The 14361-nt window shown below is 47.8% G+C and overlaps 1 protein-coding gene across 1 annotated transcript in view; it reads left to right on the top strand.

Annotated features, from left to right (window-relative positions):
* The window catches only part of LOC135273593 (uncharacterized protein C2orf78-like), a 132764-nt gene extending 119822 nt beyond the window's left edge, over positions 1–12942 (top strand). The window contains exons 7-9 of the mRNA XM_064372782.1: positions 6959–7071; positions 9444–10208; positions 11015–12942. Of these exons, the coding sequence (XP_064228852.1) occupies positions 6959–7071; positions 9444–10208; positions 11015–12942 (2806 nt within the window). The remainder of the gene's footprint in view (positions 1–6958; positions 7072–9443; positions 10209–11014) is intronic.
* Positions 12943–14361: the final 1419 nt, after the last annotated feature.

Genomic DNA, 14361 nt, shown 5'->3' on the forward strand with positions numbered 1-14361 from the left:
GGACAAGAGCAAAAAAGCCACCCAAGCGAAGCCATTGCACGAAGCCAAGCCATTGCACTCCAGCCTAAAGAAGAAGACTGAAAAAGCCAGCCACGCCAGACCACGGCACTGTAGCCTGAAGCACAAGGTTAAAAAAGCCAGCCAAGTCAAGCCATTGCACTTCAGCCTGAAGGACAAGGGTGAAAGAGCGAACCAAGCCATGCCATTGCACCAAGCCAAGCCATTGCACACCAGCCTGAAGGACAAGAGCAAAAAAGTCAGCCAAGCCAAGCCATGGCACTCGAGCCTGAAGGACACGAGCAAAAAACCAGCCAAGCCAAGCTATTGCACTCTAACGTGAAGGACAAGAGCAAAAAAGCCAGCCAAGCCTAGCAATTATAATACAGCCTGAAGGACAGGACCAGAAAAGCCAGCCAAGCCAAGCCATTGCACTCCAGCCTGAAGTACAAGAGCAAAAAAGCGAGCCAAGCCAATCCATTGCACTCCAGCCTGAAGGACAAGAACCAATAAGCCAGCCAAGACAAGCCATTGCACTCCAGCGTGAAGGAGAAGAGTGAAAAAGTCAGTCACTCCAAGCCATTGCACCAAGCGAAGCCATTGCACTCTAGCCTGAAGGACAAGAGAAAAAAAGCCAGCCAAGTCAAGCCATTGCACCAAGCCAAGCCATTGAACTCCAGCCTGAAGGACAAGATGAAAAAAGCAAGCCAAGCCAAGGCATTGCACCAAGCCAAGCCATTGCACTCCAGGCTGAAGGACAAGAGCAAAAAAGCCAGCCAAGCCAAGCCATTGCACCAAGCCAAGCCATTGAAGTACAGCCTGAAGGGCAAGATAAAAAAAGCCAGCCAAGCCAAGCCATTGCACAAAGTCAAGCCATTGCACTCCAGCCTGAAGCACAAGAGCGAAAAAGCCAGCCAAGCCAAGGCATTGCACCAAGCCAAGCCATTGCACTGCAGTCTGAAGGACAAGACCAAAAAAGCCAGTGAAGCCAAGCCATTGCACTCCAGCCAGAAGGACAGGGGCAAAAAACCAGGAAAGCCAAGCTATTGCATTCTAGCCTGAAGGACAAGAGCAAAAAAGCCAGACAAGCCAAGCCATTACACTCCAGCCTGAAGGACAAGACCAGAAAAGCCAGCCAAGCTCAGCCATTGCATTCCAGCCTGAAAGACAGGACCAGAAAAGCAAGCCAAGCCAAGCTATTGCACTTCAGCTTGAAGGAAAAGAGCAAAAAAATCAGCCAAGCCAAGCCATTACACCGAACCAAGGCACTGCAATCCAGATTGAAGGACAAGAGCAAAAAAATCCAGCCAAGAAAAGCCATTGCAATCCAGCCTGAAGAACAAGAGCAAAACACCAGGCAAGCCAAGCCATTGCACTCCAGTCTGAAGGACAAGAGAAAAAAAGCCAGCCAAGGCAAGCCATTGCACTCTAGCCTGAAGCACAAGAGCAGAAAATGCAACCAAGCCAGGCCATGGCACTGCAGCCTGACGGACAAGTGCGAAAAAGCTGGCCAAGCAAAGACATTGCACCAAGCCAAGCCATTGCACTCCAGGCTGAAGGACAAGAGGAAAAAGCCAGCCAAGCGAAGCCGTTGCACTCCAGCCTGAAGGATAAGAGCAATAAAGCCAAACCATGCCCAGCCTCGCCATTGCACTCCAGCCTGAAGGATAAGAGCAAACAAGCCAGCCAAGCGAAGCCATTGTACCAAGCCAAGCCATTGCACTCCAGGCTGAAGGACAAGAGCAAAAAAGCCAGCCAAGCCAAGCCATTGCACTCCAGCCTGAAGGACAATAGCAAAAAACCCAGCCGAGCCAATCCATTGCACTCCAGCCTGAAGGACAAGAGCAATAAAGCCAGTCAAGCGAAGCCATCGCACTCCAGACTGAAGGACAAGAGCAAAAAAGCCAGCCAAGCCAAGCCATTGCACTCCACCATGGAGGACAACAGCAAAAAAGCCAGTAAAGCCAAGTGGTTGCACTTCAGCCTGAAGGACTCGAGCAAAAACCCAGTCAAGGCAAGCCATTGCACTCCAGCCTGAAGCACAAGAGTCAAAAAGACAGCCAAGCCAAGCCATTACAATCCAGCCTGAAGGACAAGAACAGAAAAGCCAGCCAAGCCAAGCCATAGCACTACAGCCTGAAGGACAAGAACAGAAAACCAGCCAAGCCAAGCCATTGCACCAAGCCAAGCCATTGCACTCCAGCGTGAAAGACAAGAGTAAAAAAGCCAGCCAAGCCAAGACATTGCACCCATGCAATCCATTGCATTCCAGCCTGAAGGACAAGAGCAAAAAAGCCAGTCAAGCCAAGCCATTGCACTCCAGCCTAAAGGACAAGAACAAAAAAGCCAGCGAAGCCAAGCCATTGCACTCCAGCCTGAAGGACAAGAACAAAAAAGCCAGCGAAGCCAAGCCATTGCACTCCAGCCTTAAGGACAAGAGCAAAAAAGAAGGCCAAGCTAAGCCATTGCACACCAGCCATAAGGATAAGAGAAAAAACGAGCCAAGCCAAGCCATTGCACTCTAGCCTGAAGGACAAAAGCAAAAATGCCAGCCAAGCCAAGCCATTACACTCCAGCCTGAAGGACAAGACCAGAAAAGCCAGCCAAGGCAAGCCATTGCACTTCAGCTTGAAGGACAAGAGTAAAAAAGCCAGCCAAGCCAAGCCATTGCACTCCAGCCTGAAGGACAATAGCAAAAAACCCAGCCGAGTCAAGCCATTGCACTCCAGCCTGAAGAACAGGACCAGAAAAGCCAGCGAAGTGAAGCCATTGCACTCCAGCCTGAAGGACAAGAGCAATAAAGCCAGCCAAGCCAAGCCGTTGCACTCCAGCCTGAAACACATTAGGTACAAAGCCAGTCAAGCGAAGCCATTGTACTCCAGCCGCAAGGACAAGAGCAAAAAAGCCAGCCCAGTCAAGCCACTGCACAGCAGCCTGAATGACAAGAGAAAAAACCAGCCAAGTCAAGCCATGGCACTCTAGAATGAGGGACAAGAACAAAAAAGCCAGAAAACAAAAGCCATTGCACTCCAGCCTGAAGGACAAGAGCAAAAAACCAGCCACGCCAAGCCATTGCACTCCTGCCTGAAAGTCAAGAGCAAAAGAGCCAGCCAAGCCAAGCCATTGCACTCCAGCCTGAAGGACAAGAGCAAAAAAGCCAGCCAAGCCAAGCCATTGCACTCCAGCCTGAAGGCCAAGAGGAAAATAGCCAGCCAAGCCAAGCCATTGCACTCCAGCCTGAAGGACAAGAAGTGAAAACCAGCCACGCCAAGCCATTGCACCAAGCGAAGCCATTGCAATCAAGCCTGAAAGACAAGAGCAAAAAAGGCAGCCAAGCCAAGCCGAGACATGGCAATCCAGCCTGAAGGACAAGAGCAAGAAAGCCAAGCCAAGCTACCCAAGCCATTGCACTCCAGCCTAAAGGACAAGAGCAGAAAACCAGCCAACCGAAGCCATTGCACTCCAGCCTGAAGGACAAGAGGAAAAAAGCCATCTAAGTAAAGCCATTGAACTTTAGCCTGAAGGAGAAGAGCGAAAAACCAGCCAAGCCAAGCCATTGCACTCCAGCCTGAAGGACAAGAGAAAAAAGCAAGCCAAGCCAATCCATTGCACTCCAACCTGATAGACTGGAGCGAAAAAGCCAGCCAAGCCAAGTCATTGCACTCTAGCCTGAAGCACAGGAGCAAAAAAGCCAGCCAAGACAAGCCATTGCACTCCAGCCTGAAGGACAAGAGCGAAAAAGCCAGCCAAGCCAAGGCATTGCACCAAGCCAAGCAATTGCACTCCAGCCTGAAAGACAAGAGCAAAAACGCCCGCCAAGCCAAGACATTGCACTCCAGCCTGAAGGACAAGAGCTAAAACGCCAGCCATGCCAAGCCATTGAGCTCCAGCCTGAAGCAGAAGATCAAAAAAGCCAGCCAAGCCAAGCCATTGCAATCCAGACTGAAGGACAAGAGCATAAAAGCTAAGCGAAGCCAGCCAAGCAATTGCACTGCAGACTGAAAGACAAGAGGAAAAAAGACAGCCAAGCCAAGCCATGGCACTGCAGCCTGAAGGACAAGATCAAAACAGTCATCCAAAAAAGCCATTGTACTGCAGCCTAAAGGACAAGAGCAAAAACGCCAGCCTACCCAAGCCATTGCACTCCAGCCTGAAGGACAAGAGCAAAAAAGCCAGCGACGCGAAGCCATTGCACCAAGCCAAGCCATTGCACTGCAGCCCGAAGGACAAGAGCAAAAAAGGCAAGGGAAGCCAGCCAAGCCATTGTACTATAGCCTGAAGGACAAGAGCAAAACAGACAGTGAAGCCAAGCCATTGCACTCCAGCCAGAAGGACAGGGGCAAAAAACCAGCCAAGCCAAGCTATTGCACTCTAGCTTGAAGGACAAGAGCAAAAAAGCCAGCCAAGCCAAGCCATTACAATCCAGCCTGAAGGACAAGACCAGAAAAGCCAGCCAAGTCAAGCCATTACAGTTCAGCCTGAAGGACAAGAGCAAAAAAGCAGCCAAGCCAAGCCATTGCACCGAGCCAAGGCACTGCAATCCAGACTGAAGGACAAGAGCAAAAAAGCGAGCCAAGACAAGACATTGCACTCCAGCCTGAAGGACAAGAGCAAAAAAGCCAGCCAAGCCAATCCATTACACTCCAGCCTGAAGGACAAGACCAGAAAAGCCAAGCCAAGCCAAGCCCTTGCAAGAGAAGCGAAGCTAAGACAAGCCATGGCAAGCCAAGCCAAGACAAGCCATGCCAAGCCTAGATAAGCCACGGCAAGCCAAGCCAAGCCACGCCAAGCCATGGCAAGCCAAGCCAAGAGAAGACAAGCCATGGCATGCCAAGCCAAGACAAGCCAAGCCATGGTAAGGCAAGCCACGACAAGACAAGCCATGGCAAGCCAAGGCAAGCCAAGCCTAGACAAGACAATCCATGGCAAGCCAAGACAAGCCAAGACAAGCCAAGACAAGCCAAGACGAGCCAAGATAAGATAAGCCATGGCAAGCCAAGACAAGACAAGACAAGCCGTGGAAAGCCAAGACAAGCCAAGACAAGCCAAGACAAGCCATGGCAAGCCAGGCATCTCTTTCTTTGAGCACACAGCACAACTCACAACAGTGCCTTTGTCACAGACCCCTCCTTGATTTCCTCCACAAAATCTATCAGGCCAAGATAGTTCATGATGTCTCAAAAGAAACAACCATTATGAGGAAAACATGCAGTATGTCTTGCAACATTGTATTCCTTAAAAATATGACAAGGAGAAAACATGTAGATAAACCAGGGCATTTAAAAGCAATCTACAGGTCGGGCATGGTGGCTCACGCCTATAATCCCAGCACTTTGGGAGGCTGAGGTGGGAAGATCACCTGAGGTCAGGAGCCAACGTGGTGAAACCTTCTCTCTACTAAAAATACCAAAATTGGTCGGGCATGGTGGCGGGCACCTGTAATCTCAGCTACTCAAGAGGCTGAGGCAGGAAAATCGCTTGAACCCAGGAGGTGCAGGTTCCAGTGAGCTGAGATCGTGCCACTGCACTCCAGCCTGGGAGACCAGCGTGAAACGCTGTCTCAAAAATAAATAAATAAATAAAAATAATAAGATAAAGGCAATCTACATTCCATAGACATACTAATGAATGATATAAATGAGGCAATAGGACATAAAACAAAATGGAAAAATATGATTATTTTCTTCAGTGTACAAAAGTCATGCGAGTTTCTGGACTATCTAGCTACGTAAAAAATTATGAATTGTCTGTTCGGTTAATACAAAATAAGTGTGTGTAATTGTTCCTCACGGAAACCAAAAAATCCACAGAAATCTCTTTGTTCCTGTACCCTCACCTTGCCTCCTTCCTATTCTCCACTAAATTCAACTCTTCATTTTGCCTGGCCCATGTACCCAAGCATGGCCGACAGGGAATTCTAAAGGCCCAAGGTTCCATAGTGGCAGTTTGCAATGGAGAGGAGGCTGTAAGTAACTGCCACACTGGATCCTTTTACATGAGAAGAAAGAAAGTACCCTGAATGCCTCTCACGTATAGAAGGGCAAGATGGCAAGATGTCTGTGTGGCCCAAGGAGCCAGAGGTAGCAAACTATGGCCAAAAGAATTGTGGCCAAAGGCTAGAAAAGGGAAGGTCTGCAGTCAGCCTTGTCTTCTACCTCTCTGGTGTTTGCTTCTCATGAGCAGAGTCCGTTTTCCAATCGTCAGGACACTGAAAAGACCCCTGCTCTGGAAGTTGACAGGAAGTCACATCCATGAGTGTGAAAATGCGAGAACAAGGCTCGGCCCAGAAACAATGCCTAAAATCAAGGGGAAAAAAGAAGAGCAGAAGGGAGATCCAAGTCCAACCTGGCCCAGCCTGGGCCAGCCCAAGGAAGGCAGGATTCAAGGAGAAGAAATTAAGAGAGGAGCTTGGGACCACATCATTTCCTACAAGGGGCAGTCAACGAACTTAGCTCTTCAGCCAAGGTACAAAACAGGGCTCTTTAATCTCTTCCTTTGGCCCTTAAAAGCAGCAGTAAATTCATTAATCAGACTCACTGAAATGCTTTTACAACAACTGTAATTGCTCAGCATAGATGTCCCATCCCTTTCTCTGCGGGGATAATGTGCATGTACTGTACAATTATACAGGTGTAGTATTATATGCTATGAAATATGGCATATAAAATGTAAAAATTAGTCAATGATGTTAGTGCACACGTATAAGAAACACTGAGATGATCTTGCAGGACTTCACCTCCCTGGAACTCAGCCACTTAGGACTGTTTCAGCTTTCCTACCACCTCTGCCAGCCAATCCCATCTTCTCGGGTATCTGGCCTCCCTTTTGGCTATCACACACCTTCCAACTGCCTGCTTCATGACATCATTCTCTCAGCAAGCCTATCACCACCTGGTAGAATCTTGGGGTAGCCTATCAATTTGTAGCATCGCAGGTGGCCAGTGACCAGTGTGACCGGTAGCCTTCGTACCGGACACACGCACTCCTTGGCTTCAGCCACCCAGACATCCACTAGGATCGTCTCTTCATCCCCTGTATCTACAGTTGATGTTTCTTCTTCTCTGACCATGTCAGGTAAAGAGAGAAAATTTCTTGACAGTTTTTCATTCGACTTCTTTCCCCTAACTTTCGATTTCTTTACCCCTATAGTCCCAAACAGCTTGGAATAACAGGGAAAGTATTCAAGTAGAAATCTAGAGACCGCGTTTCAGTTTTGGCTTTGACATTGACTAGCTGCGTGACTTTAGAGGACTCTTTTATTCTCTCACAAAATCTGTTTCCTCATCTGTTACATTAGGATAATAGATTGGTTATTCCCTCTTGCCCCTTTCTTTTCTAATGCTGAGTCTTAAAGGGCACATGTATAGAAAATGAAATCAGACACTTTTGAGGGTGTTTGTTTCAACAGAAACCAAGAGAAAACCTAAGTGGCGTAGAAAACTAGCAACACATCCTGTGGTGGTTCATGTCTAACAGTCTCCCTCCACTGATATTTCAACTTCACTATTTTAAATTTAGTGATGTTTGAAATATTCAGCCAGGCACAGTGGCTCACACCTGTAATCTCAGCGCTTTGGGAGGACATCTCCCTCACTAATATTTCAACTTTTCTATTTTATATTTACTGATGTGTAGTGATGTTTTTAATATTCAGCTGGGCATGGTAGCTCCCGCCTGTAATCTCAGTGCTTTGGGAGGCCGAGATGGAAGAATCGCTTCAGCCTAGGAATTCGAGACCAGTCTGGGCAACATTGCAAGACTCCAGCTCTACAAATATTTTTTAAAAATCGGCCAGGTGTGGGGGCACGCCAGGTACTCAGGAGGCCGAGGTGGGAGGGTCAGTTGACTGTTTTGAGCCCAGGAGATTGAATCTGCAGTGAGCCATGTTCACACCGCTGGTCTTCAGCCTGTGTGACAAGGCGAGACCCTGTCTCAAACAAACAAACAAACAAAAGTAATAGTCATGCTCTGGAGATTCCTCTCTGAGCTAGATGGAAAGAGAAAATGAAGAGTACTGGGTTATAAGGAGGCAGCTATTCTAGGGTAGGAATTTGGGATTTTAAATGAAAGCTGAAGGGCCAGGTCCCCTACACTTAGCCTTGGGATATGCTCTGGAGAATGACACGATGATTTCAAGAGAAAATAAGGTATTTTAAATTTTAGAAGAAAAGCACAAAGACAACAGAGTGAAATCTATTCCAAATAGGGCAAAATGAAGTTGGTTTTAGCAAACGCTTAGATCAAGAAACTACGAAGGAAACAGGCTAGAATAGAGTATCCCTAGGAAAAGCAGCTTATCAGAAGTCACATTCAGTGGTTTTTTTTCTGTTGCCCTTTTCAACATAGATGACACTTGACGGTTTTTAATATAAACATTTTAGAAATATGTTTTAGAAATGATGCTTCCAGGCCGAACACGGTGGCTCACCTCATAATCCCAGTACTCTGGGAGGCCAAGGCGGGCAGATCACTTGATGTCAGGAGTTCGAGACCAGCCTGGCAAACAGAATGAAGCCCTGTCTCTATTAAAAATACAAAAACTCAGCCATGTGCAGTGGTGCGCGTCTATAATCCCAGCTCCTCGGGAGGCTGAGGCACGAGAATTGCTTGAGCCCAGGAGGCAGAGGTTGCAGTGAGCTGAGGTCAAGCCACTGCACTCCAACCTGGGTGACAGAGTAAGACTCCGTCAAAAAAGAAACAAACAAACACACACACACGAAACCATTTCTCCTCAAACTATTAGGTAGGATTTTGACTTAGGATAAAAGGCCAGGCTTGAAGAGGGCAAAGAACGACGCTTCTGATTTACCAATGGCCTGGCTTAAAGGTATATGCTAGGAAATGTCACACGACCTGTAGAAGCAAAATGTGACAGTAAGGATTATAAAACTGATAGCTGTACTGTATTCTAGTAGGCCCAAATTGCCATATGAAAAGTTCTATTTCTCCTGGTTTCTGGTCTGTGCTCAGAGAAAAGAGTCCTAGCAAGGAAGTCACGGTAATGATATTAACATAATGGTAAAACTTAAACAGGTCAATCTGACCTCTCTCAGCCTCAGTTACTCATAAAATAAGGTCCCTTTCTAAGGACCTCCCAGTTCTAAAATGCTCCAATTCTAGGAAATAGTTAGGAGTCAATACTCACCCAGATTCAAGGGAAAGACAGGGAAGGGAGAAGGTTGCTTCTAGCCTAGGAAATAATGTACGAACCCAGACCTCTTGGGTCTTCTGCACATCTGTGCCCATATTGGACACAAAGGAAGTTCATCAGAACAAACTGCTTCAGCACTCATGGCCATCATCAAGTGTTTGGCTTTTGGTATCTCAGTGAGTGTCGGTATTAGAGGCTTCCTGATTGCAACGACCTTAAGATAATGCTGTTCTTCAAATAAGGTGAAATTTTCTCAATCTCACTAGTTTGTTCATCTCTCTCTTCTTTCCTGCAGGAGATTTCCAAAATACTTCTTTACGTGGAAGAGCAAATTATCTGCAGCTCTCTCTTCCTGTGGAGAGCAGTGAGGTTTCCTTAACAGGAAGCATCTCCAACTTCTCCAGAGCCTCTGTTCCAACTGTTGGCTCAGCATGGCTACTGCCATCAGCCTCTGGCACCTGTTTCCAGCCACTCACGGGCAGTGCCTACCTTTGCCAACATTCTAGGACAGCTATGTTGTCTGGGGTTAGTGGCCAGACCCACAGCTCTACTTCAGCTGCCTCTTACCCAGGTGTTTTTGAGTGGGACATTACAGCGAGCACAGCAAAGAAGTCATCCTCACTCAGGGACTTCACTGTGACTGTCATTGACCAGAACACAGCTGTCTCTTCTATGCCTATGACAGCCCAGCATAAAACTTCAGATGCCAATATTATGGTCTCTCTGTATCCAACACTATCTGACAGCCTTGTTCAGGGGATAAAATCTCAAATTCCAAATCAGCAGGGCCATAGCCTGTCACTTCCCTACCAGAAAGGAAGCAGCCAGGTCTATTACTATAATCCAGGCATACTGGGGCCTCAACTCTCTGGAGAACTTGGCCCCTGGCTGCAATCCCATGGCTCTGTGTCATCTACAGGAAATAGGGCCTCTGCCCATCCACCAGAAATGGTGATGGTGCTAAAGGAGGTTCAGCCCACAATTGTTCTACCAACAGTCTCCACTTCTGCGATGTATCACTCTGTGTCTGCTCAACCCATCACAGAAACCAGTTTTCAAGGTGAGTACAAACAACAAGAAAGGAGAAGAATAAATGCAGCATTGAAAGGGAGGGTCAAATTTATAGCTGAGTGGTAAGTCCAAGGATAGGCAGAATTTAAGTCCTGAGACTTTAACCACTATTCTTGGGCATTGCTCTCCATTTTCAGACTCTATCTAAGAACACCTTCTGAGCGGGAAAGTGGAACACTATAATGGCCATCTATGCCACCTTTAAGAGAGTCGCAAGAGGTACCACACTTTTTAGTGCCCTGGCTGATCAGTTCCCCTGCATCAGATGCCGTAACTTCCTTCCTTGATGTATTACTTTAGTCTCTTCGGAAGGCACTTCAGAAGTCTTATCTTGGCAGTGACCTTCTGATTTTCCTTGACTTACAATAGGATTTAAGACCTTCTGCTCAGAGACCCTCTCCAAAACAAACAGGCTCAGAATCTGTGCTTGCTTTATATTTCATGAGGAAGGGCTCCACTCTCTCCCCTAGTGCATGATGTAAAGGGTTACCCTAATTGAGAATGTGAGGCTTTAGAAAACATCTCCTATTTAAAAATCACTTTCACTTTTTATTTGACTTACAACAACCCTATGAAATTCAAAGAAAGCAAAAGCCAAGAAACAATCATACCAAATGATAACCGGTAAGAGAAAAGTCATTGCCTATCCCCTAATGCAGGGTCTTGTCCACGGTCCTGAAGAAGAGCTAGTAGAAATGCCCGACCCATGTTAGAAAGGTATCCGATTGCTGCATTGGTGTGTAGGGGGAGCATCTCACTTACCAAGGGTTGACTTCTTTCTTGATTCCTTTGTAGTGACGGAAACTTCCCTGGGGATGGACACTTCCCTGGGATTGCAATCTCCAAGCCAGGCATTTTGTCTGGCACAAACTTCAGATTTCTCCAAGTCCTGCAGTAACAGAAACACCCAGTTATTACTTGAGAGTAATCCATCACCACAGCTTGGGGACATTTCAATGATAGCTCCAGTCCAGAGTCCAACTAATCTCTTGATGCTGTCTCCAGCTCCAAGCCAGTACAGAACCGGGAATAAGAATTTGGATGAGATTAAAAACAACCTGTCAATGCCTCTAGATGCCTACCAGTTCCCAAAAGAAAATCAAGATCCTCCACTGCTTCCTTTAGAAATCCCTGATATTCACCAGCTTCTGTCCTGCATCGATCCTCTTGGCCAAGAGGAGCAGCCTGGTTCCGAAAATACCAATCTGAGAAAGAACAGCTGGAGTCTTGAGGGCCAAGGGATACTTGAAAATGGGATTGAGTCTAGCAGTGATTTTGCAGACGTCACTGCATTGGTGAAGAATACTCACCTCCCCTCGATCTTCAGTTCCTTACAAGATCTTGACCAACTCAAAAGCCCCTCCGCAAAGAAACCCAGAGATCCCAGTGCCATCAGGGTAGATCAGGTGCAGGAAAAGTCAAGTGTCATAAAGGGTCACTCTGATCAAGTCTGGAAGAACAAGCATAAAGCTGCTGAGCCTATCCAGGGTGCTCCCAAGGCCACAATCCAGCCAAAGAACCCAGAGAGCCTAGCAGAGGAAGAAGTGACTGCTTGCGGTGCTACCACCAGTGACGGCGGTTCTGTGAACAAGGGCAAGTATTCTAGCAACAAACCTCACAAAGCCGCATCCAGCAGGAGCAGCGCAACTAAGAGGCCTGGGCAGGAGAAGGCCAAAAGGAGCAGAGAGAACAGCTCCAGGAAATCTGAAGACAGTAAGCAGTCAGGGACCAAAGTCAAGGCAGAAGAGAAGCAAACCATTCCCAATATGAAGCGGAAGAAAATTCAGGCTGAGCTTAGCCAAGAAACCATCAAAAAGCCACGAAGCTCCCTAGCCATGCACATGCTAGAGTCTGTGCAAGTTTTCCATGCACTGGGGAAAAAGATCGACAAGAAAACTGGATTCTCTTCCTCCCAGACTCTGGGAAGCTCAAGCAACACCCAGAACACCCGGCCATTCTCAGCTCTCAAACCATGGCGGGATACCCGACGTGAGACCAAAGGCCCGGAGGAAACTCAAGTCAAGGCCCAGAAACTGGATGGTGCTGAAAAAGAGTGTCCATCTCCATCCCAGCATGAGTTGCCACTACCTGGAAAGGTCACGTTGGTACCTTTGCCCTTTCCAACCCTGGACAAACCTCAAGCTCGACCTGTTTCTCGGCAGCCACACCCTCCGGCCTCACGTAGGCCTGCTGTGGCTTGCCCTGCTCCACCTGGTTCTACTAACTCAGCTCAGTCGACTGCAGGCAGTTCGTCCCAACTGGCTTCTACCAACACATCTTTGACAGGTCCTGCCAGACCAGCTCAGCCAATTTCAACCAATGCAACCCAACGCGGTTCAGCCGACCCTAACCAGCCTCCTACTGCCTCTCAGTCTGCTGCTTCTAGGCCACTGCCCTACAAAACATCATCTTGGTCTTCTCTCCAGCGGGAGCCTGTTTCCACTGCTGTGACCAATCTCCAGTCACTGCCCAAGCCTCAAAATGAATTTCCAATCCAGGACTTCAGCTTACAACCCAGGCCATGGAGGACACCCAACATTTCTGGGCCAGTAGTGTCAACGCCCATCACAAAAGAGCAGAGGCCAGAGCGTGAGGCCATGAAGAGGAAGGCTCAGCGAGAGCGTGAGAATGCTGCCAAATACACCTCTTTGGGAAAACTGCAGTTCTTCATCCAAAGGGAAAAAGATATGGCAATTTCTCAATACTACGGCGACAGAATCTAAGAGCTGCTGAGACTGTTGGCTTTACTTTGGATACCAGCTGGTTTTCCAAATTAATAGATAGATACTATTTCATCCATTCCGATAATATATTTTTAAAACTTAATGAAGAAATCTAATAGAAGTAACGGATAAGTAATAAAGAGGCTTTTGAGTTTTGAGATGCTGTTGACTGAGTGTTTTCTTTTGGCGGTTGGATCAAAGGCTGCCTTGCAAGGAATTATGGCTGGGCATGGTGGCTCATGCCTGTAATCCCAGCACTTTGGGAGGCCAAGGTGGGTGGATCACCGGAGGTCAGCAGGACAAGGACAAAAGGGCCAGCCAAGCCAGGCCATTGCACCAAGCCAAGCCACTGCATTCCAGCCTGAAGGACAAGAGCATAAAAGGCAGCCAAGTCATGCCGTTGCACTCCAGGCTGAGGCAAAAGAGCAAAAAAGCCTGCCAAGCCAAGCCATGGCACTCTAGCCTGAAAAACAAGAGCATAAAAGCGAGCAAAGCCAAGCCATTGCACTACAGACTGGAGGACAAGAGCAAAAAAGCCAGCCAAGCCAAGCCATTGCACCAAGCCAAGTCATTGCACTCCACCCCGAAGGACAAGAGCAAAAAAGCCAGCCAAGTCAAGCCATTGCACCAAGTGAAGCCATTGCACTCCAGCCTGAAGGACAAAAGCAAAAATGCTAGCAAAGCCAAGCCACTGCACTCCAGCCTGAAGGACAAGAGCGAAAAGGCCAGCCAAGTAAAGCTATTGCACTCCAGCCTTAAGGACAAGAGGAAAACAGCCAGTCACGCCAAGCCACAGCACCATGCCAATCCATTGCACTCCAGCCTGAAGGAAAAGAGAAAAAAGTCAGCCAAGGCAAGCCATTGCACTCCAGACTGAAGGACAAGAGGAAAAAAGCCAAGCCAAACAAGCAAGCCATTGCACTCCTGCCTGAAGGACAAGAGCAAAAAAGCCAGTCAAGCCAAGCCACTGCACTTCAGCCTGATGGACAAGAGCAAAAAATCCATCCAAGCGAAGCCATTTTACTCCATCATGAAGGACAAGAGCAAAAAAGCCAGCCAAGACAAGCCACTGCACTCCAGCCTAAAGGACTAGAGCAAAAAAGCCAAGCAAGCGAAGCCATTGCACGAAGCCAAGCCATTACACTCTAGCCTGAAGAAGAAGACCAAAAAAGCCAGCCAAGCCACGCCACTGCACTCTAGCCTGAAGCACAAGGTTAAAAAAGCCAGCCAAGTCAAGCCATTGCGCCTCAGCCTGAAGGACAAGGGTGAAAGAGCGAACCAAGCCAAGCCATTGCACCAAGCCAAGCCATTGCACTCCAGCCTGAAGGACAAGAGCAAAAAAGCCAGGCAAGCCAAGTCATTGCACTCCTTCCTGAAAGTCAAGAGCAAAAGAGCCAGCCAAGCCAAGCTATAGCACTC

Source organism: Aotus nancymaae, unplaced genomic scaffold (genome assembly GCF_030222135.1).
Source record: "Aotus nancymaae isolate 86718 unplaced genomic scaffold, 86718_ANA_hifiasm-v0.15.2.pri h1tg000008l, whole genome shotgun sequence".
Lineage (NCBI taxonomy): Eukaryota > Metazoa > Chordata > Mammalia > Primates > Aotidae > Aotus > Aotus nancymaae.